This window comes from Leuciscus leuciscus (genome assembly GCF_965113295.1).
Source record: "Leuciscus leuciscus genome assembly, chromosome: 12".
Lineage (NCBI taxonomy): Eukaryota > Metazoa > Chordata > Actinopteri > Cypriniformes > Leuciscidae > Leuciscus > Leuciscus leuciscus.
In genome coordinates this window covers 9,020,113-9,043,389 of record NC_138736.1, presented here as the reverse complement: position 1 = coordinate 9,043,389, position 23,277 = coordinate 9,020,113, and the positions used below count along the sequence as shown (strand labels likewise).

Sequence of the window (23,277 nt, the reverse complement as noted above, 5' to 3'; positions counted from 1 at the left end):
ATGATATGAATAAATAGTGCTCATGGCTGTTGAGATGGTATTCTCAATTGAAACAAATGAGTGCTTGGACCCAAAAACAGTATTCCCTATACGTCACGAGTTAACAAGCTATCGGATAGTGTGATCAGAATTTACTGTATTGTCTGATTTTGTCCAGACAATACAAGAAAAAAGAAGAGGAATACAGAAAATTATTTAAATGGAGCATGGGACTAGTCTATTAGAGACATAAATCTTCACAAAAAAAAGAAAAACTGCTGCATTTGGACAAAAACAGCACAGCAGGATATATTCCGGGTAGGATGATTTCACACTGTGTGTGTACTTTCACAAAGCATGCATGTCATCTGCTTTGTGTGCTGAAGGAAAAAAAGAGCAGGCCTTCTGTCAATCTATAATAAATCCATGTCTCGCCAAGCCAGTGTTGTCTCATGCTTTTAACACAACCTTCACAATTAATTCATGATCTCAGTCTTTCTATTTGGCCATCTATTTGGCTATATAAATGCCTCATTCACTCATTCATTCATTCACTCATTCATCTTCTACTGCACCCTTGTTCAAAAACAGCTCTTCAGCTCCTACTCATTCTCCCAGTTTTTCTTTTTGGCAGCAACCCCTGGGGTAAAACTCAGCAATGTGTGTGTGTGTGTGTGTGTGTGTGTGTGTGTGTGTGTGTGTGTGTGTGTGTGTGTGTGTGTGTGTGTGTGTGTGTGTGTGTGTGTGTGTGTGTGTGTGTGTGTGTGTGTGTGTGTGTGTGTGTGTGAGTGTCTGGTGGAGCCCAAAACAAGAGAACAGTGGCTACAGCCTCATATCTGAACTCCCTGCCACAGAGAATCATCAGTGACTGTCTTGAAAGCTCAGAACCCAGAGCCCACCAGCACTGCTCTTCAAAGCCAACTCAACCCCAGCAGGAGGTCAGGGTAAAAAGGGCTAGAGACATTATGTAAAGAGGAATCATGTCAAACACAGTTCTGCAAAAAGTTTGTGTGAACACAGAGCAAAAGTAAGTCACCGCAGGAGTTAAAGGTATTCTTTAAAGTCAGCTGAGGATTACACAACAGCCCTTCACAGGCCTGCAGAATGGGCCAGTTGACTTGCTAATGCACTAACAGGACAAAGAGCTTAAATAGATGACCAGACTATAGCAAGGAGAAAGATACAAAATAAGAAAACACAGGGAAGAGATAAAGGGTATGTTCACAATAGCCCAGTACTATACTACTTGTGCTATTTAGTGTTTTCTGTATGCAGAAAGAGGCTGCATTAACCAAACATTTTCAATAATTTACTGAATAATTAGTTTTTCCTAGGGGTGGAAATCTCTAGGCACCTCACGATTCGATTACGATTCAGAGGGCTGTGATGATAACCGAAGCATCTTTATTCTATACAGGATTTCTTCATGTTTCTGTGGACTAGAAACATGTCCACAGTAAAGAATTCTATAAGATTACTAGGTCAAAATTATTTAAAACAAAAAGTGAGAGTAAAATACATGGATGAAGTAAGATCTATAACATGCATTTACTAAATAGATTACGTGAATTTTCATGAATTGCATGCCAACTTTACAGAGAGAAACAACTGTAGCCCAGATAGTTCATAAAACCGTGTTTCAAAGTACCATTAAAAACACTTTGCGTTACAATGTTTTACTTATGGATTAAAAATAGGCCTAGTGCATGGCAATTTTTTTTTATGTAACTTTTTCTTTCATTATTTTATCAGTTCTGCCAAAATGTAAGAAATTTCACAGTAAGAGCCTCAGCCAGCCATTCTATCTCTCAGTATTAAAATGTATTTCTAAGATGATAAATGAAAGACGCTTGCTTAATTAAACATGCAATATTTTGCTGTTAACTGGCAACAATGTTGCCAAATGTTGTTTGAAATATTTATTATCCTTTAGTTCTGTTACACATACTGCACTCAAACAAACAGCATACTAGTTTTCCATTCCAAACATAGCCAGAATACCTTATGAATGAGCATGACGTTTCAGAACATTATTTCTTACAAAAATGTCAGACACTAATATTTCATTTGTACTCTGGACAAAGATCTGCTTATAGGAAGGATGTCAAATGAGCATTCCGCCATGTCACCGAACATCCTGAACCAAAGAGGATCGGCCTCTGAAGGCTTTTCCCCCACTGACACAGTCAGGTGCCGTGCAGAATGTGCCCAAACAGGAAGTGCAAGGAAGGAAATTCTGCAGCGTTGCGGTAGGAGAGGAAATAAGAGAGAAAGAATGAGGGAGAGAGGGAGGGGAAAGACAGAAGTCAAGGCCGAGGCCGCATGTTCTCATGGTCACCGCAGTCTACCGTGAGAGGGAGAATGACAAGGATTGAGGGGAAACTAGGCCACGTGGAAAAATACAGTTGTAACGATCTATCCTCGATTATTTTTCTGCCTCCATGCACTGCCTCAAGCTCACATTTACCCTCCAAACCAGCAAATGGTTGAAGGTTCAATAGACAAACACTTGTTTTTGGGACTTTCTGTCTGAAAGAATCAAATCATATCATATCGTATCATTTCTAATCAATTAATTATTTAGTTTTGGGGTTTTTTGGTGAAAATACCTTAGAAAAATTGTAGCGTAACATCGGTAGCAGAAGTAGACTAATGCATGATGATCGAGGATGATCGTCGTTACAACCTTACATATCAAGTCGGCATGAAATAAATTTCACACTATCTGTTTTCTAAATGCATGTTATTGACCTTAGCGGGATCAATTCATCCATGCATGCGTTTCTTTTTTTTTGACCTCGTAATTATTCATCAAAATGTCATAACTCAGTCTTCCGGTGAAACAACCACTTTTCTTTTCCGATAATCCGTTTCATTAGGATGCATGTCACATTATAGAAGAAAAAAAATCTGTCTCGACTTTCATCTCTAAAATTAGAGGTTTGCAGGCATGACTAACTAGCTTTCAAAATAATAATAATAAAAAAACAATCAAAGTAACATGAAAAGTATTCTAACAAAAAACTGCTGGGACCTCTTTATGGTGTTTACAGCACAAACAAAGAAACTGACGAGACAGCTAAAAGAGGCTTCCTTCCAAACTGACACTTCCTCTGGCTCACTAGAGGAAACGGACACACACAAACACACTTTGTGAAGCCAGTGTTTGTGTGTGTTCGAGGGTCACTGGGATCAGGCAGCACAGGGTGAATAGGCCAAAGGCCAATAAAACTGAGTGGGGGACATGAGTCAAAGCCGGATATGGCATAAAATCTTCAGTGACAAGCATCTATATTGGACATAAAAGAGCCTGTTTCCTATGCATCTCATGAAGGATTTTACTTGTGTAAAATCCTGCAAATCAGTTCTGGTCTGGCGTGAACTGACTATTTAATATTTCTCCTTGCACGTCTCCAGGATGTCAACTGTATCTCACCGTGTCTCAGATGTGAGCAGCGTGACTACGTGACAAAAGCAAATAAAGCCTATTATAATCAATCAGTGATGCCGTCCACACTGGATATGGCGCGAAGCGACACGTTTAATTCCGGACAGTAAACTAGTGCTCCATTGTATTTCTGAAGCACTCCAAGCACTTGTGCTACTTCTTAAGGTACAAATGGATTTGCACCGGTCGTTTTGTCGCGTCCAGTCAGCGCGGACAGCTTCTAGCTGGTGCGACAACGGTCAAGTCCGGTTTAGACACGGAGTGACATCTGACCATGGTTTGGCACCAGGGCTGTGTCCATTTCAGTCATTTGCAACCGCTGTGGTTTGTATATCACTGTGCTTCCTGAACGAGTCCGTTTTCATCCGACTCATGCTTCGGTCTCATTCTGGAAACCAGTCGGTCTTCCATATCCTGCTATTGTTTTCAGTTAACAACACAGACGGAAAAACAACTATAAATATGGTCCAAATAACCACCGCCCTCTTATAAACAAACGTGCACTCGCATACAGAGGCCCCTGAATTATTCAATCCCTGTATCATGCATATCAGATTTCAGCTTCAAGTGACACCTTCAACAAGCCACCAAATCCACATTTCTCACATTTCCCCTCCTATTCTTCATGAAACTGCCACAAGTGACGCAGCTGAAAGCTTTATAAACATCCAGTAATATACACACATTTGTATAAGTGTAACCGCTCCTGTTTCACAGCAAACATGGGGGAAGTTTGATGATATTGACACTGAAGAAAGCCTCAAGGTCTGAAAACATCATGTGATACTTGAAGAAATGTACACAACCAGTCAAGGGTCTGGACACACCTACTCATTATTATTAATATTTTCCACATTTTAAAATAAAAAAATAATGTAGTGAACAAAAAAAATCTTAACACTTAACACCAATGTCATGAGGTGCATCCTGGGACGCTTTTTCCAATGTATGCTGGACGTGGACACTTGTTTGCTGCTTCCTTCCAGTTTATCCATTCACACACACACAAAAAAATAATATTAAATCACATTTTAAATATTAATGAAAAAGTTAGTTATAGACCCAATTTATTTGTCCACAAAACTATTTTCAAGCATTTAATCTTAAGCCTTTAGAATATGCAGTCCAGTCACCCATTTACAAAAAGAAATTATAATAATAATTAAAATTTTAAATAGTTTAGTAAAGAAATTTAGTCATGGACCCCTTTTATATTTATTAACAAAACTATTTAAGCATTTTACGCTTTTAGAAACAAAAGTTTGTATTATCAAGTATAAGTCAAGTATGTCTAATTGTTTGACTGGAAGTGTACATAAAGTATTTAATAAATAAAAAAGAATAGGCCTAACTGTCCATTTAAACATTGCTCAGTATAAAAAAGTAAACGTCACAATAGATACGGTGACATAAACATCCAATTGAATGCCAGTGGGCATATAAAGCTAAATCTATTGACATTTGGCAAAGCTAGCCTGGGAAGAAAAGAGGAAGGCTGCCTGTGTCAATACATAAAGAATAAGAATAAACGATAGGCATAAATAGAATAAGAGAAGGAAGTTAAGGGTTGCATAAGTTTAGATCTTGCTGCCCTTTATCAAAGTCTTTCATTCATCATTCATCAAAATAAAACAACTCCCTTGGCAACCACTTTGAAATTTTCTGTTGGGTAATGTGGGTGTAATGCATACAATTAATTAAGCTTGATTTACCACACACTCTGTGGAGGCCAGCACTCATGCTCATGTTAGCCTTGTTCTTTAGTCTCTCGAAACGTCAGTCAAAGAAAATTAATTTATTTGAACAAACATTAATTTGAATAGATATACAGTGAGGGGAGAGGCTGGATGCATTAGTACATCAACTGAGCTTCCATTTTTATAAGGCATTATTAGAGGTGATTTTGTAGTGTCTCTAATGGACAATGGTTATGTTTCTAAATAACACAGAAAAAAAAAAATACTTGCTTTGATATCAAAGCCTTTTCACAAAGATAAGCACTTTTCTTTTTTTTCTTTTTTTTTTACAGATGATCAGTTACAAAGGATCCATTAAGATCACAGTCTATAAAATAGAACTCGTGGTGCTATCTTAGGCCCCTGTCCCAAAGGCCCCAACAGAATCGCATTTCATTACAATAATCAATAATTAAAAGGGCCCTTTCATCAAGGCTGCATCACAGATGCTCTCCGAGTAAACTGACATCACTCCCTTATATTCCCATCACGGTCAATTTAATATTTGGTATTCATATTTGACAGAAACACTGTCATTAGATATACACAGCAGCAGCGCCTCTGAGGCCCTCAGGGGTTCACTGCTGTCCATCTGAGCACCATCCTTCACTGATTCTGGACAACTGGACATGCTCACTAGACAGGGTATCTCAATCAAACAGGGGTTCATGAGGAAATAAGTCAAGGGGGCTGCACAATTAATCATTTAATCAAAATAAACTGAAATTGCGATACAGCTTAAGTGTGATTATCAAATCAGAGACTGTGATTTAATTAGATAAGTATATAGTCTGGCGTGTTGTTTCAGAGTGAAGCACAACACTGTGATCATTTACACGCATGGTCCAGTGTTTTCAGCATCTCAGAGCTGTAAATGCAGCGACATGCTGTGAATGTGCTGTTAGATTAATGTGCCTTTGAGAACATGATGTATGCCAGATGTTATTTAAAATAATAAAATGATTATTTATTTTAGTATTGTAATTTGTGGTTTCATTATTTTATTTTGCAGTACAAGCAATTAAATTTTTTTTCATCTGAGTTTTTTTTTAACTAATAATAATAATAATAATATAGATCACTCTTATTCTTCTTATTATGATAGCCTAATTAATTTTGATAGGATTCCTAAAACCCCAGTGTGATCAACTGACATCAGAGAATCATGAACGTTGGAATGAGTTGTTAAATCATTGAAATATCAACTTAATCTCAGATACTTCAAGTAAATGTTTACGTTTAAGGGTTTCAGTAGACAAAAAAAAGTTTGGGAACCCCTGCAGTAGATGAATACTGGACAAACTCAAGGCATCACAACTACTAGCCTAGTCACACTAAAGGACAAGCTCAGACAGCAGTGGACTAGAATAGAAGACAAGCTGGGACACTATTAAACAAGCTCTGACAGCAGTGTGAAAAAATGGATAGCCTTGGACAACTGGACAGAAAAGGGGTTTAATTAAATTACCATTTAATGTGGCCCCTAGAATTTCTTAATTCTTAATTTATAACTTAAAATGACTTTATAATTAAAAATTGCTAATTCACAACACTGAATATAACACTGCACAGAAGCACTAGATGTCCTCTCCCCTTACACAAACCCATGGGAAAAGAGACCCACCATCCACGTCCAGTGTCCTTGGACAACTGACAACAAATAGCAAATATAAAGCTCAACATAACAGCTACAACAGTCGCATACATACTTTTCCCAAAGTAAACAACACAACAAACCGGAGCTTTAGCAAGTCATTTACGTTACCTTTATATCTCTCCAGCACATCCTCATACGCCTGTGCGAACTCCTTCTCCTGGGAGTGATTCACCGGGAGTAAGCCCGGGATGAAGCCGGCCATAGCGTCTCTCACTCCCGCTGGCCGACTCACAGCGGCCCGCTGATGGAGTAATCCAGGACGGTGGAACCCGGTCGTCCGACAACAGCTGTCAAGTCCGTTTTGCGGTAAATATCCACAGTGGATACCGACTTATTCACGTTTCAGTATGTTTCTAACGCGTATTATATTATATTTGGTCTTCGTAAACACGGCGAATTCAATAAATCTAGTGAAACAAAGCTACTCTGGACCGGCGGTTCCTAAATGTGCGGTCAAAACAAGATTAGATAATAAAAAATGCGTAAATATCTATCTTTAGAGTAAATATCCCTTCTCATATATTAAGGGTAAACGCCTGAAAAGGTTTAAATCTAGCTGTACTAATAAATAAACCCATATTTCATTGGTTTAGATCAGAATCCCAACGGTTATCGTATTTAAAGTCCATTGTAGCGCGTGCGGGCCGGTGATTGGGTTTATATGTGTGCGCTTCTCAAGTATGTGTGTGTCTATGTGCGGTGGGCGGTCCGTTCGGCTCCTTCCGAAAGCAGATATGAGGCCTCAATGAAACGGTATCCGGACGGTGCTTCTTATATTCCTTTGCCGATGCGCTCCTTACTCGCCGGTACCAGCTTTATAATGTGTTTATTTCCATCCGTGCAGCTCAATGTAATGGCCGCTTCTATAATAATCACACGGCGTGTGTCTCACTCCTCCCTCTATTTTCCCCAGTGCGAATGGGGTTCAGGTTTCTCTATTCTTCCCGCAGTGCCTGCGCTTTCCTCCTCCATCCATCCCTCCCTTCCTTCCTTCCACAGCCACGCCAGGCACATCCAGCGCAGGAAATTCATGGTGACAATGGCTGATGTTATTGGGTCTCATTCTTGGGTTTTGTCGCCCCCGACCGGTTAAAGCCGAGAGGTGCATCACTCACTACCCCTGCTTCATATACTCAGTCTAGGCCTATAAACTTTAGGGGGGGAAATAAACGACTATTGCAGAACTACTAAAGAAATAACTATGTCCTTACAACAGTTTTAAAGATGCACCTTTTATAAATTGTCAATGCTGTGTCTCTACATTTTATAAACACGGTCAGATACTTATGAAACCATTTATAAAATCAGGCAAAATCAAAGGCAGCCTTGCGACACAAGCTTAGGCAGATCATATTAGTATTGAGCAAAAACCAGAAAATAAATTGTCTACTGAATTTAATATGTGTGATATGCAAAATATGGTTCTTTTGTCAATACCATAAGACTTTTCTGTGATGATTCTATAGATGGAGCTGAAAATCTGTGGTCTCAATTAAAGGGAATGTTACATTTGTCAATGTTTATAATATGTTTTGGCACATTATTTGTGCATCTGATAGTGCTTTTACATATTAAATATACATAAATACTGTATATTGAGTGGTGGGCAAAGAAAATCACATTATGTGAGAAAATGGAAAAAGCTGGAAATCCAGAAATAGGTCAATACCTCTGAACAAAATATCCAAAATACTTCCTTTCATTTATAGAATTTTTTTGTAGCTTGCTTTTGTCCCAGTACTCAAGTATCAGTGGATAGGCTTTTGTCCCACACGATCATCAAGTGCACTGCCACCTAACTGCTGCAAAGAGTCATTTCAAGACTTTCCAAGACCCACATCAAGACAAAGACCCCTTAGACCAAACCTTAACCACAAGACTCAAACCCAGGCCAAGAACTGTTGATCTAAGGACTGACCACTTCAATAAACTGAAGCAGACGAAATTCTGAATGTATTGCCAGTTTAATCATTATCAAGTTATCTTTTTTACAATAACCCCATTAGATGTTGAACAATGAATAAATCATGAATATTTACTTTATATTTGCTTTAAACATAGTCTTGTCCCTGAATAAATCAAATTGCTTAGGCGTCAAATTATTTCTCTCAAATTATTAATCCCCTCATTCAATTAGCTCATCATAAAAAGAAAGTCAATTTGATAGCATGCTTTTATCTCATTCTCAAGCCTGACCTATTTCCTTTGCATGTGCTGGGATCCCATATATTGTCTGCTAGGCATCCCATATATTGAGAATAGATGTAGATCCATGTAAGTTCGTGAAGTTTCCTTCTAGCCAAGCCTCCCTTGGGCGACCTGAAAGTTTAGTTCCAAATGCTTTTAAAGAGTGTGTTGAAACATCCATTCCTACAGAGCAATAGTTCTCCACAATCCTCTACTAATAATACAGCAAAGATACACACACACAAACAAAGTTGCGTGTGAGACCTGGAAGGCACACATGACCCTAACAACTGATAGCCTGACAGCAGATATTGCTGTTGGCCCCATGTGTCCCAAACACACACAACTGAGGCACATTACACATAATTATATAAAGCTAGAGCTCGTCACTGAAACATATTCTAGCTCCATTAAAAAAAAATCTCTTTTTGCTTTTAAAATAGCTGTTATGTAATTCTTATTTTCATTTCTTGCAGGTGGAATTATTACAAAAATGATTTTTAAAAGCACAGTATTTTTAGGCTCACCATTATTATGGATTTTCTTTTTCTTTCTTTCTTTCTTTCTTTCTTTCTTTCTTTCTTTCTTTCTTTCTTTCTTTCTTTCTTTCTTTCTTTCTTTCTTTCTTTCTTTCTTTCTTTCTTTCTTTCTTTCTTTCTTATTTATATAGCACAAATAAACACAAGAGTTGACCACTGTGCTTTACAGAGTAAAAGTCTAAGACAGATGAGAAAGAGAAAAAGATAAACTATAAATACAAAGATACCAGATAAAACATCGTTTAGATTAATTAAATGCCCGTGCAAGAAGATAAAACTTTAACTTATATTTAGATTATGATTAGATTATGTCTCATGCAATTTGCTTCACTGACAGTGCAACAGTTTACAGATTTGTATATTAATAAGATATTTTTCTCATCTAGCTCTGAATAAGAGGGTATCATTTTACATTTATAGCATTTACAGTTAGTCTACATTTAAAAGCTCTTAAGGGCCTAGCTTAGTCATTTAAAGCGCTTGATCGATCGGATTGCAATATGACTAGCACATTCCTTTTACATTTAACCACATAAATGTGTCTCTGCCAAACAGCTAACCTTATGAAATATATGCAAAAATAATGGAGTTCACTGCTCTGATTTACGAGGCTCATAAAAGCTAAACCAATGGCAAAAAGCAAACTTCCATTAGGGATGCACCGATAAAATTCTGAACGTTACTGATAAACTAATTATTATTGTCATGTTGTGGCTGATAACCAATAAAGGGTCAGTATTACATTTCCATATTACTTTGTCTAAATAAATTCAAAATAAAACAAAACATTATCATGTTAAACGCTACTTTACATTTTGAGACTTGCTGAAGATCAAATTGATTTATTTTGTTATTAACTTTATTATTGCATTAGATGATGGAAAATATATTATGAATCTGAAAAGATGAAATATGTATCACTGTCTTTCCAATGGAAAAAACACATTTTGTTTCTTTTCGTACTCTGTAGGTGGGCAACAACAATAAACCTTGACTGGAAGCTCTAGAAGTGTTTTTCCATTGTGACTCCGCACGTCATGCCACATTTAAACTGTGTGAAGTTATGGCTCCATCAACCTCTTATCCTCTTTCTTGGGTTTGTGTTGATTCAGACAACACTTACAACAGTAAACGGCCACCCAGACTGAAAAGTATTTGTCGTCGCTGTGATTTAGCCAATTTATTGCCTTTGGATTGCAGCTTGGGTTCGAACTTCACCTGCACGTACACACAAAATGAAAGGTGGATAGAGCTGAGATCTGTGTGCATAGAGCTGTTTGTGTTTGGAAACTTTCTATGTTTTCTAGGCAACTGTCATAACTGTTTTGCAGCATGGCATTCCAAGAGTGAAGTGCTGTAAATCACACACACCCGCTTTCCTTCCAGTTATTCCCTCCATGCTCATTGTCTCTCTAGCCTCATCCCTTTAATATGCCATCAATACTCTTCCCCTTTAACCTTCTGTTTGAACTTTGTCCCTTTTTTGCCCCCTTCCTTCCCCACAACTCTTGTCTTCATCTTCTTTTCATTTTCCAAATTCCAATTCAAGTCTCCCGGTCATTTAGTTCAACCAAGCTACACATAACGACTCTCTCTTTTCTCAAACTCAAATTGAAATTCAAACGATCTCGCTAAAACTGTACTTCACTATTTGTTTTTCGGGCTTTCGCCCTTTCCCTCCTACTTCATAGCCATGGAAACTAAAGGGGGACTGGAAAAGGAAACAGGTAACCCATGGCAACAAGGGAACTGAGGGATTCAGGCTGAGTCACCCTTTGAGCTGCTTGAAAAGTAGTGATTGGCCCTGGAAGGCCCCTAGACACCTCTCTATCTCCATACTAAGTGTCTGAAATACTAATAAACAATCACTAAAGCATACAGATTTGATACATCACAGTTCTTTGCTGTTCTTACATTTATCTGGCTAAAGCTTCACAACTATATATATATATATATATATATATATATATATATATATATATATTAGTGCTGTCAAATCGATTAATCAATTAATCGCATCTAACATAAAAGTATACTGTATATACACACACATATATTTACACATACATATATTTATGTGTACATGTATATACACACAAACAGACATATATATAATATAATAATAATATATACACACATACAGTATATTATGTAAACAAAAACTTTTATGTTACATGCGATTAATCGCGATAATTGATTTGACAGCACTAATCTATATGTATCTATCTATATCTGTCTATCTGTCTATCTATCTATCTATCTATCTATATCTATTCTATATATACAAATTCTGCATGTTAGATTATTTATTTATTTTTTTTTACGTTTTTTAAATATTGACAAGCAGTTTTTTTTTTTTTTTTTTTTCAATATTTTTTTTTTTTTTTACAGAAAGTTTTAGTTTTCTTTTCAAGAATTTCATTTTTTTTAATCAGGTTTTTACTTATTTATAATATCATGACAGCTGTTTAACCCTGATATTTTTTACTTTATATTTTTCTTTAAACATGAAAGTAAAGAAGAAAAAGAAAAAACATGCTCATCACAGAAGAGCTGTAAGTAATTGTATGTATTTTAATGTATTTTTGGATGAATTAATTATTAATAGACCAAAAAATTAAAATTACAAATGAGTTACATCTTGTCATATGTAGACTTCAATGATGTTTATTGCTGTCAAGTCTTATATATTTTAGGCTTACAATTATGTAAAGATTCATAAAGCTTAGACAATTTCAGCCATCATCCTCCTATAACAACAACCAAGAATCTCAGACCAAAAAAAGACCCAAACGTTGATGGAACAAACACAGATCATGTCTGACAGAGGCGAATCTGGAGGGACACAAGCCCGACACATGGTCATAAAAATGTGAGGTTAGGATTGGCAGAGAAAACTCTGTTGAGGCCGTAGCCTATTCCAGATGTGCCTTGGATATCCTTGCATCCGTTTTAGAAACCTAGTAAACAGTGACTAGTGTTTTCTCACAGTTTTGACTGCATATATACCCAGTCACACCTAAATCTATTTCACTTTAGGCAGTTTAGCCTCTTTGTATCCAGCAACTGGTTAGAAACACAGACACGGTCTGTCAGGAGTAATGAAATCAGCAGGAAAAGCTATGCAACAGCCAGCGTGACTAAAAAGGGTCTCAAAACAGTTTGGCTCCCAACATTTGGCCTCTCTTCTCCCACTCGAGCCAAATGACAGTTTATTTCACAGAGCTTGATCCACATGCAGCTGCATGCATCAATGCTGAACACTAATGTATATCTAAAAACCACTGCATGTCTTCCTTTCCAACTTTAGTCAGTTGCCAGATTGCTTTGTATCCAATCAAATAACTCAGGGCACTCAAAACAAGGGCCATTTGCTCTATAAGTAAGTCTAATTTCTACATTAGATTTAAAGTGACTTCATTATTGTGTTTAAAGGGATATCATTATAAAAAAAAAAACTCAGTGTTTTTTGTCCATACAATGAAAGTCAATGGGGTCCAATGTTGTTTTGGACCCCATTCACTTTACTTATATGGACAAAACACAATATTTTTCAAAATATATTAATTTGTGTTCCTCAGAAGAAGCAAAATCATTCAGGTTTGGAACAAAAGGGTGGATTTCCATTTTAGGGTGAACAATCCCTTTAAATATTGAAGAACTCTTTCTGAACAAACATTTCACAATTTCACGGTCAAATCTCTTACCTGCGACTCGCACAACCGCTCTCTCCGCGGGGTCCAGCACTGAGTCTTGGCTCTTGCGCTTGCGTCTCTCATGTTTCGATAGGTTCCATGGCAGAGTGTCCCCTTTGGGCCCGGCTGTGCTTTGGGCACAGGGCGAGAGAGAGCCTCCAGACCTCTCACTGCGGAACGAACGCTCGCTCACACACGAACGTTCGCTCAGGCTCTCCTCATCTGAGGAAGACATCTCGCCAGGGGGCTGGGAGGAGGGATATGAGGGGTAGCAGGGTAAAAAAAGAGAAACAGAAATAAGGTCACGACAAAAAGAGGAGCATGTAAGAAACTCAATAAGATGCATTATTCATCACCTACAGGACTATTCAGGACCACATACTACTATATATACTAGAGAACATGAGTCCAAAATAAGGCAGGATTTGTGAGAACATGAACACTGCAATAAAATGAAAGTAAAAGAGATGATGGAAGATGCTTTTGGAGTTCAGGTAAACATCGCTGACTCACTTCAACAATGATGATGAGAAGGAAAAGTGGCAGGCGGATCGAAATCTCTTTTCAGTCACAGTACTATTAAAACAGGTCCTGATCAGTATCGGACATTGTATTTGGCTGGGCCAGACCTCTCTGATGTGCATTCCTCTGTGATCAGCTGGAAGGAATAGGACCCATGGGGGCTGGAGTAGGTTCCTGTCCGTCACATTACTTCACATGAGCTGAACTCATCAATACAAGTGAGCTCAGAGCAAGATGTGCTCCCCTTTCCAAACTAATCACGTCATTTATGAAAGGCTTGCAAGAGGAGCTATGGTTACTCTGAGATCTAAGATATATCTCAGTATATACAGTATATATACAATAATTGTACAATTGCAACTGTATTAATAAATACAATTATTTTTTGCTAAAATTCTCAATCAACTAAAGTATCTGAGTCAATGACAAATAAAGATACCCAATGTTTTGTTGGATAAAATCGAATATAAAAACTCTGTGTTCCTTAAAACCTACTTGATTTAATGACTAGAAATGAGACCAGAGCCATTGTCAGGGGATACAACCGGGAATGTTGTCCCAGGCCCTGTGATGAGTGTGTTTTCTATGGTGTAGCCTACAAATTGAGCCGAGGGGAGAGGGGGCTCACACATTTGTTATTTTTTTATTTCCTAGGCGACGTTGTGGGTGTAACCATACATTTTAGAAAATGACTATTTCCTTAATAAATAGTAAAATAATAAAGGATCATGGCAAATAACTTTTTATATTTATGATCATCTATTCGATTTTTTATGTTTAGCCTACTTTCGATGATTTTTCCCCCAAAATATTACTATCTATTTCATTATAAAAAATGTAATAATAAATCACTATGCCATTACCAAATTACGTTTTTATTTATTTTTCATTATGTTTTTTTTTACTTTTTTTTTACTTTTGATTCATCTTTTTTCTTCATTACAAAGAGTGGCTATTTTACTATTAGTTCTTACTCAACATTTAACATTTAATTTGAATAATATTATGTTACATGCTTCAAGAGCACCTTTTCCTGTAGCTCAACCAGTAGAGCATGGCACCATGAATCTTGGGTTTGATTCCCATACTGTAAAACAAATATTGTTGGTTTAACTTAAAAAAGTAAGTAACCTGGTTTTGAGTTCATTGAAATTAAATATTTTAGTTAATACAACAAAGGAGATTGGTTTAATAAATATAAACTCAAAATATTATGCTATCTGAATCACATTCATTAACTAAGTTGATTTGACAAAAGATAAAAAGTTGTGATAAATCAAAAAAATTTGTTTTTACAGTGCAGGTAATGCATAAGCTGATTATCCCCTCAAATGCAATGCAGTTTGCTTTGGATACAAGTGTGGCAAATACATACATGCAATGTTCTACATTATAATGTGAAGTCTTTCCTGGAAAGTGTACATTCCCTGCGTATAACCATGTGTTGAGCTTTGTCTTTACTGCTTCTAAAAATCAGGAGTTCACTAGAAACCATGTTGCTGAAGCAAGATCTCTTTGCCATCCCGCTGTTGCCTGACAGCATGGTGGTTCAGTGGCAGCCAACGGATATAAATAGAGGCAATGCTGTATTCAAAACCTTGCTATGTCATTATGCCTGCGAAGAAAAGGGAGGAAAATACAGCTCTCTTTTTTCATTATTTCATCACTCATCTCTGTCCCACCACCACACTAAGTAAGTTCACAACAGCTGAATGCACCCAATGCACCGACAGAGAACCGTTGTGTTGATTTAAAGTCTCTCTGCAACTGGCTCTGCGTTTGCACAAAGAGTCGGGCTTCCCACAACGTTCGCCAAGCACGTCCAAGAACAGCTTTAATATTGCGCCACTGCTCCATTTCCCTTCGAGAGAAATTATAAGTTTGTGGAACAGAGGTTGGTGGCATTTGTTATCTTGCTGGTGTTTATACAATGTGTGCAAAGATATGCTCATGTGCGTTCACTAATGAGGAAAGAAGCATCTGCTATGAGTAACACTAACACACCACTATAGACACACTCACTCAATAATGAAACTTGCTGGGAACATTAATGGAGGATGGGGATCTTATCATAGCAATGAACAATGGCTTTGCATTATTCAGAGCATTGTGGTATTAGTTCTTACAGAAAACGTGACATTTAATCTGGACGTAATGCATGTGGTCAAGCTGTATGTTAGAACATCAGTTTATGCCTTTATATAGGGGCTCACAATTAATTATGCTTCAGCACACATATTTTACATTGGATGTTAAGTAGCGACAACAAAAATATCCTTAAAACAATCATAAAAATGTATTAATTTACCACAAATGACATGGTCAGCACAAACTATGTTTATTATTGTTGCAGGTGAACCCATATTTAATGTAGTCTGTGTTGTTGCTAAATGTTAGTTATATACACTTTTAAAAATAAAAGTTCTAAAAAGCAGGTTGACAGAAGAAACAAAGAACCTTTCAGTGACTATTTCTTAAAAGAACCATTTTTCTTAGTGTGAAGAACATTTTAATAATCTGAAGAATCTTTTTCCACTATAAAGAACCTTTTGGTTCCATGCTGTAAAAGGTTCTCCATGGGACCCGTCGATAAAGAACCTTTATTTTTAGGAGTGTAGATTAATTTTGTTATAGTTTTGTTTTCCCTTGCTGTCCACAGAACAGACCTGTTGCCCTATTTTGTGTCACGACCCACCAGTTGAGAACTTCTGATCTATTTGAACAGTTCTGACCTGGAAACATCTCCAACACCAGGGACAGACAAATGCAAAGTGAAACCTGCTTGCAAGAGAAGCATTTTGATTGGGTAAAATATATGATCGGCTCTATTAAAGAAATCACAAGACAGGCCGCAATCACAGACACTATTTGTCCTATTTTTTTGTGGTTTTGCATGTTTGCCAAGGGCAGTAGCTACAATAAGCCCCATTTGATCAGATCAAGGATGGATTACAAACCAGGCCAATGGGGCCAGTGCCCAAGGCCTCTAACTGTCAGGAACCTCGAGATGTAAAACTGATGTTATACAAACAGTGCAATGTGTGCTAGTAGTGACTATAGCCATAATGTGATGTAAATGAAGAAATTAAAGATATTATCAACAGCTTTAATGCCGTAGTTGCAACTTTCTGACTTGTCGCAGCTGTGACATCATGTAATTTATTGTTATTTGGACATCACATCACAAAAACTGCAAGAGGTAGTGCCCCGGATCACGCGGAACCATAGACTTCATAACTTCTAAATTTTTTAATGAGGTGATGCAAATGAGCAGAATGGCTACACACACAGCAGGCAAACATGGTGTATGTGCATCTTCTACAGGAGCACAGGGCAGAAAGCCATCTGTGGAGGCTGTTAGAAATAGCCTTTACCCGCTCAACCTTGTACTTTCACATTTTAGACCAGGAATGCATGTGATTATGTAAACTTATTGAGCACAAGCCTTTTGTTCACTTCTCTCTGTCATCCCTGGAAGAAATCAATGAATGAATATTCACAATTAGGGAAAGACATGTGCATGGATCCATATTTGCCTAGGAACGCCCCTTCATTCAACACGTAGGCTTCCAGTACTACTGCATATGATGGAAAATCCGACACATTTCGCGAATCGGTCCTTCAAGGAATCGAATTCAGATGCGCTTTTAGGTCATGGCGTAATAGTGTGTTGCATCCAGGATTCAGCCCACAAATCAGAATGTTCAGTCTAAATAAAATGTTTGAATGTAGGTACATTATTAAAGTTAATTTACTCTAACTACCATGTTCACTACGAAAGATCCGACTCTCGAGAATGATTCGTTCACACATCAGAGATTGTAATGTGGCGAAAACCGAGGAGAGTGACCACAGAGGTGTGCAGAGCCTCTTTGTCCAAACACACTGAATAACGGGCTGTATATAAAGGTCCATTCATGCAGGCGTGAAATGAATAAATCATTACCTTTATCTGTATTTAATAACCGAGAAAAATTAACACCTCGGCTGGCTCTTTAGAGAAAGAGAGAAAAGCACTTCCGATGCTCGGTTGTTAAATGGAAATGAGGATGCTTGAAGAAAATCTAGAGGTTTTTTTACATGATATTTCAGCGTTTAGTAATGAGACGTTAAAGCACAAACTAAAGCTAAGATGGTGACACACATGTGTAAAAAACGATTATTATCAGACACACACACCCCGAGGCTGTCGGACAGAATAACGACGGACATTTGGACCTTCTTACCGTATAACGGCAGAGCCCGTTCCCGCACGCAGGGTGACAGAGGCGGGGATGCGCTGCTCTCAATCCCGACAAACACGCCTCTCAGCCGGCCAGGGAAACACTGACTCTCGGTCCGTTTCGCACCGACCCGGTAGACAGAAGAGCAGAATGGAGACTGTGATTCGGTAATGGCTGTCTATTCCCCTCCTTTCATATCCCTCCTTCTCTCCCGCTCTCTCTTTCTCCAGCCCCCTCCTCCTCTTCCTCACTCTCTCCTTTCTCATCCACCCTTAAGCCCAACCCTCTTTTAATGATGATGATGATGATTTTAATACTTTATTATAGGTATTATATAAAAATCATAAGACTAAGTCTAATAAATTCAATAAAAATTCCCATCAGTTCAAACCCTCTTTACTGAGGATGATTATTTTAATAATACTTTATTAAAAGCATTATATGAAAACCATAAGACCAAGTCTAATATATTAAATCAAAATTCCCATTAGTTCAATCTAATAATCTCAGTACAATGTGAATTTTATTTTAGTATCCTATAACAGTACAGGGAAGAGGATGCTTCACACTTTGCAGCTAAATTCTTGTTAATGCAACATAGGATGCAAAGACACATTTTAAATGTGTTTTTGTAATATAACAAACGTTATGTAACACAATTGAAAAATAAGAATCTAAGACTGCAGTCTAAGACGTTTTTTTCTTTTTTTTTCTTCTTCTGATCTGACCAACTAGATCAGATGAAGAACAGCTTATCCTGGTTGCAAGACCAGCTAAAAACAGCAAACCAGATTAGAACATTTGTTAAATCACTAGTATGTGGCCAAAACATAAAAAATAATGGTAACACTTTACAATAAGGTTTCATTTGTTAACATTAGTTAATGTATTAACTAACATGAAATAACAATGAGCAGTACATTTGTTCTTTGTTAATGTTAGTTCATACAAAATATGAACATGTTATTTCACATTACATGAACTCTGTTAACAAATACAGCTTTTGATTTGAATAATGTATTAGTAAATGTAAATGTTGAAATTAACATGAACTAAGATAAATAAATGCTATAGAACTATTAATTCTTAGCTCATCTTATCTAAGTATAACTACGAACCATTATTGTAAAGTATTACCAAACTAATAAAAGTATAATCCATAATGAATCTGTGTGTCGTCAGTGAGCTGCAGTGGAATTCAGTGTGACAGTGAAGGATTAACTGCTGCTGCTGGACTGATCAAACACAACCATCACAGCCCTGCTAAAAATACAGTGGACATCCTGTGGACAACTTTGCCAAATTTGAACTCTAGAAAGATTGTCATCACGTGAAGCCAAACAACATATAAAATGGACTAGATCTTACAGTGACATTTTGTATAAAGCCAGCTTTTAACCTTAAACAGGCTTAATTGAACCCATGTGATGGTCGGCACGTCTTCATCCCACTCGTACCAGACTTTACATTTGAACTTTGCTCAGGCAAAGCTGTTCTAAGCGTCTCGACAGAAATATCTAGCAATTTATGAACCATACTCATTCAATTATTCAAGCAGTTTATGAACCATGCTCACCCAATTATTCCCTTTCGATTGCTTAGGCTTTGCATGAAAGTCACAGTAATATAAAAGTAATTCCTCTGGAGCATCATACATTGATGCTTCATTTATTAGTTTAAATCAGCAATTTAAGGAAATTGAAGCTCAAAAATAGTGGTTTGTTACTGCCACCCACTGACCAACATACCAAATAACTAATCTCGTCAGGACCACTGGCTTAGTAATGTAATTGGGATGTCAAATGGATTGATGTATTCATATTAAGCTTTCATCTGGACGCTGTCCCGTGGGAAGCTTTACCAAACCACTTAAAGACAGTTGAATTCAATTCAGGCTCAAAGACAGATTTAATAAACTGTACCACGGTAAAATACAGACAATCAGACGGTTTCGCACTACCTGAAGAATGAATTCAAGTTTAATGCATTATATCAGTGGTTCTGAACAAGGGGGCCTCAGAAACATATAGGGGAGCACAGGATGAACGAATTACTAATATTAAAATAATGTTAACATTTTTAAAAACAGAATATACTCACCATAACCATGTGTGTGTGTGTGTGTGTATATATAAATTCTAGTATAAATTACAAATTCAAAAACACATAAAATCTAATCTGCAATCATATTTCAGTTCCCACTAAATTATATATATAACTAAATTATTTAATGGAGTAGATACATTCTCAAGGATATATTGAAGAATGGTAACCAATCAGTTTTGGTGACCATTGACTTCCATTGTATGGAGGAACAATATATCTGAAAATGTCTTCTTTAATGTTTCACAGAAGAAAGAATGCCATACAGGTTTGGAGTGATATATGGGTGAGTAAAGGATAACAAGAGATTTCACTTTTGGCTAAACTATCCCTTTAAGAGTTGTATTGCATATTTACCCTAAATATAACATATACTATAGACAACACCAATGACATGGAATCATTATATTTATTTCTTGAACATTAAACAATGTTGATACAGCAATATTATAATACATGAGCAAGAAATGAACTGTACAACAGTATGACTGTGTTTCGAGTGATTATTCAGTCTGGGGTTGCTGAATTCACGGCCGGGCATCTTCAGTGCCTGTGTGGTGCTGAGGGGGAGTGTAAGTTCCCTCTTTAATCATCTTCTTTTTCTGCTTACGGATCTCATATAAGCGCTCTTGCTGTAAGGAGTGATAATTATGTTAGTAATGTGAATAACTTCAAATACATTGCTTGAATATTTCAGAATTTACTTACAGTCTTTTGGTGGTGCAAGCACTCATAGAAGTCTTCAAACTCCAGCTTGCACTCCTTTTTGGCCCGGGTTTGGCCGATGCCGTGGGAGCACTCTATCCACTCCTTCTCGAAGGCATGACAGCGAGCCGCCCGCTTCTGTGGCTGTTCCCCACTCTGAGCCAAGAGCCACTGGTCCAGGTTAATCCCGAGCTTTGACTGGAGGTCAATGAACGGCATGATTCTAGGAAATGAATTGAAATATTCTATGTAAAAAGAATGCAATCATTGCTAAAAACGATGAACAAAGCAGTTGTTCACTTTTGTTAAAATAAATTACACCTCATTGTTTATATATTTCAGGCACTAAAGTCAGCATGAAACAGAAGTTGCGAAAGTGTTTTCTTCCCAGTTGTGTCAATGTAATATGAGTGAAGCAGCTTCTGAACAAGAAAAAATGTTGGACGGGAACTGATTGGATCGTAGTGGTTGCTATAGAGAGCCTAAGTCCCTCCCCTCCGCTTCCGGCTCATGGGGACCTTATTTCGGAAAAAATATGTATGGTAGTCAATGGCGAGAGACAACTTATCTTTTTATTCCGTCTGAACTGTGCCCTGAATTACACATATGATGTTTGTCAATTTAAAAGATAATTATGAAAGTCAAGAAAGTTGCAGTTTGTCATAAAACAGAAGAGTAACATTTAGTTTTATTTATGTGAAAATCGCTCAATGAACTACATCTCTCGTCTTGCACTATGTACGTATGTGTGCAGTCTGGTACAAAACACTCAGGCATGACGGCGTAACGTTACGATTATAACTTAAGTCTTATAACGTAAGACTATAGAAAAAATGACAGACTTTAGCTTCAGTAAAGTTAGCTTCATTCATTGAGAGAAAAGGTATGACGTCACATGTGTGCCTTTTGGGTTTGTAGTCTTTGTAATTACGTATTTTCACAGTCGTATACCTCAACAGTTTTACATCAAACTGCAACTTTCTTGACTTTAAAATGTATCTTTTAAATTGACAAACATCATGTGTGTGATTCAGGGCACAATTTAAACGAGATCAAAATATTTGTTGTCTCTCGCCATTGACTACCATACAATATTTTTCCGAAATAAGGTTCCATGGTGGTCGACCGGAAGGGGAGGGACTTAGGCTCTCTATTGCTGCTCTCATGTGATTGACAGGTTGCCCCGCCCTCGCGCCAGTATACACGTCATCAGAGAAGAGATGTCATTTCAAGAGAGAGGGAGAGATTACTATTTCATAAATCCTGCTAAATCCCATAAAAAATTAAGAATGGTCAAATTTGACTTCATGGATTTATGTAAATCAAAAAGTGGTTATATGCAACTACTGAGTCTCTCCAAAACTTGTTTATTATTTGCATGTTGACAGCGGACATGCCTAAATTATTATTCCGTATATTACAGCTATGTGCCTTCAGATACGTATTATTCTTTTAACAAATTTAAACGTTTTGGCTATTAAAGAGAGTTGTTGAACGACCTAGTTAATGTTTATGACTAGTAACGGGACATTAATAAGCTGGCGTTAAAAACAAGAAGCGATCTGTCAGATCATGCAATTGGTTAATATTATATTTAACATTTGCACTTGTTTACTTTATCAGTGTAGAATAAACAAGCTGTATTGGTAATCGTCGTCTTGCTGTTGGCTAACTTGTTAGCCTAACGGCAGGCCAGATAACGATACAGCCAAATGTGTTTATTCTAATGTAACGCATGTACAGCAAATTGTTTACATTAGAGCTGGTATATTTATAAACGTCACATATAAGATACAAAAGCTGTCAAATTATAAATGCAAACACTGACCGTTCGGTTCAGAGTCACTTTAACCTTCCTCAGGCCCACAGTTCACTCACGACCTGTCCGCTGCCGTAAACCAGACGCTGCTTCTTTACGCCACTGCTGCAAACATTCTGCCGTCAATGTTGCACACGCACAGTAGGGGTCAGTGTTGGCATATTTTTGGTATTATCAATTCAGGTATTTTGAATAGAAGCCTGTACCAGTGTTATTTTATAAGTAGAAAATATTGGTTCATGTAAAAAAATTAAATAATACATCACACACACACACACACACACACACACACACACACACACACACACACACACACACACACACACACACACATATATATATATATATATATATATATATATATATCATTTGAATATTTTCAGTTTTCATTTTAACTTTAATTTTTAACTTTACTCATTTTGGTATGTGCTTGTCACTCTTTTTTTTAAGTATGCTATTACTATTTAGATTTTATTTTATTCTATTTAAGTTTTAGTTGTTATTAATTTCCAGTTAGTGATTTTTGTGCTTCTACTTATTTCAGTTTATTTTCCGTCTTTTTTTCATTTAGTTGAAGTTTTAATATTTTAGTTTTACTTAATAGCCTTGCACTGAACCTTTAAAATGTGTTGTAAGATTTTAATTATCTATGTAATGATCAATG

The 23,277-nt window shown here is 37.0% G+C and overlaps 2 protein-coding genes across 5 annotated transcripts in view; both read right to left on the bottom strand.

The window, feature by feature from the left end:
- macf1a (microtubule actin crosslinking factor 1a) overlaps nucleotides 1–18,166 on the bottom strand; it is a 165,943-nt gene extending 147,777 nt beyond the window's left edge. For 2 of the 4 annotated variants that reach the window (XM_082186997.1, XM_082187001.1), the window contains exon 1: nucleotides 6,929–7,810. In XM_082186997.1, coding sequence (XP_082043123.1) covers nucleotides 6,929–7,022 — 94 coding nt within the window. In that variant the 5' untranslated portion in view covers nucleotides 7,023–7,810. Of the gene's footprint in view, nucleotides 1–6,928; nucleotides 7,811–13,253; nucleotides 13,489–17,989 lie in introns of those variants that run through there. The other 2 variants (XM_082187008.1, XM_082187009.1) reach the window with 2 other exon arrangements.
- A 2,313-nt stretch (nucleotides 18,167–20,479) lies between these two features.
- On the bottom strand, nucleotides 20,480–22,732 carry ndufs5 (NADH:ubiquinone oxidoreductase subunit S5). The gene is made up of 3 exons (XM_082185408.1): nucleotides 22,623–22,732; nucleotides 20,798–21,017; nucleotides 20,480–20,721 (listed from the first exon to the last, which is right to left on the bottom strand). The coding sequence occupies exons 2-3, from the start codon at nucleotides 21,011–21,013 to the stop codon at nucleotides 20,617–20,619; spliced, it is 321 nt and encodes a 106-aa protein (XP_082041534.1). The 5' UTR covers nucleotides 21,014–21,017; nucleotides 22,623–22,732; the 3' UTR covers nucleotides 20,480–20,616.
- Nucleotides 22,733–23,277: the final 545 nt, after the last annotated feature.

Excerpts from the sequence above, each read along its gene's own strand:
- ndufs5 (XM_082185408.1), bottom strand. The coding sequence starts at position 21,013 with ATGCCGTTCATTGACCTCCAGTCAAAGCTCGGGATTAACCTGGACCAG. Across the intron at positions 20,722-20,797 it reads GCTTGCACCACCAAAAGACT|CAAGAGCGCTTATATGAGAT; the intron begins GTAAGTAAATTC and ends CACTCCTTACAG.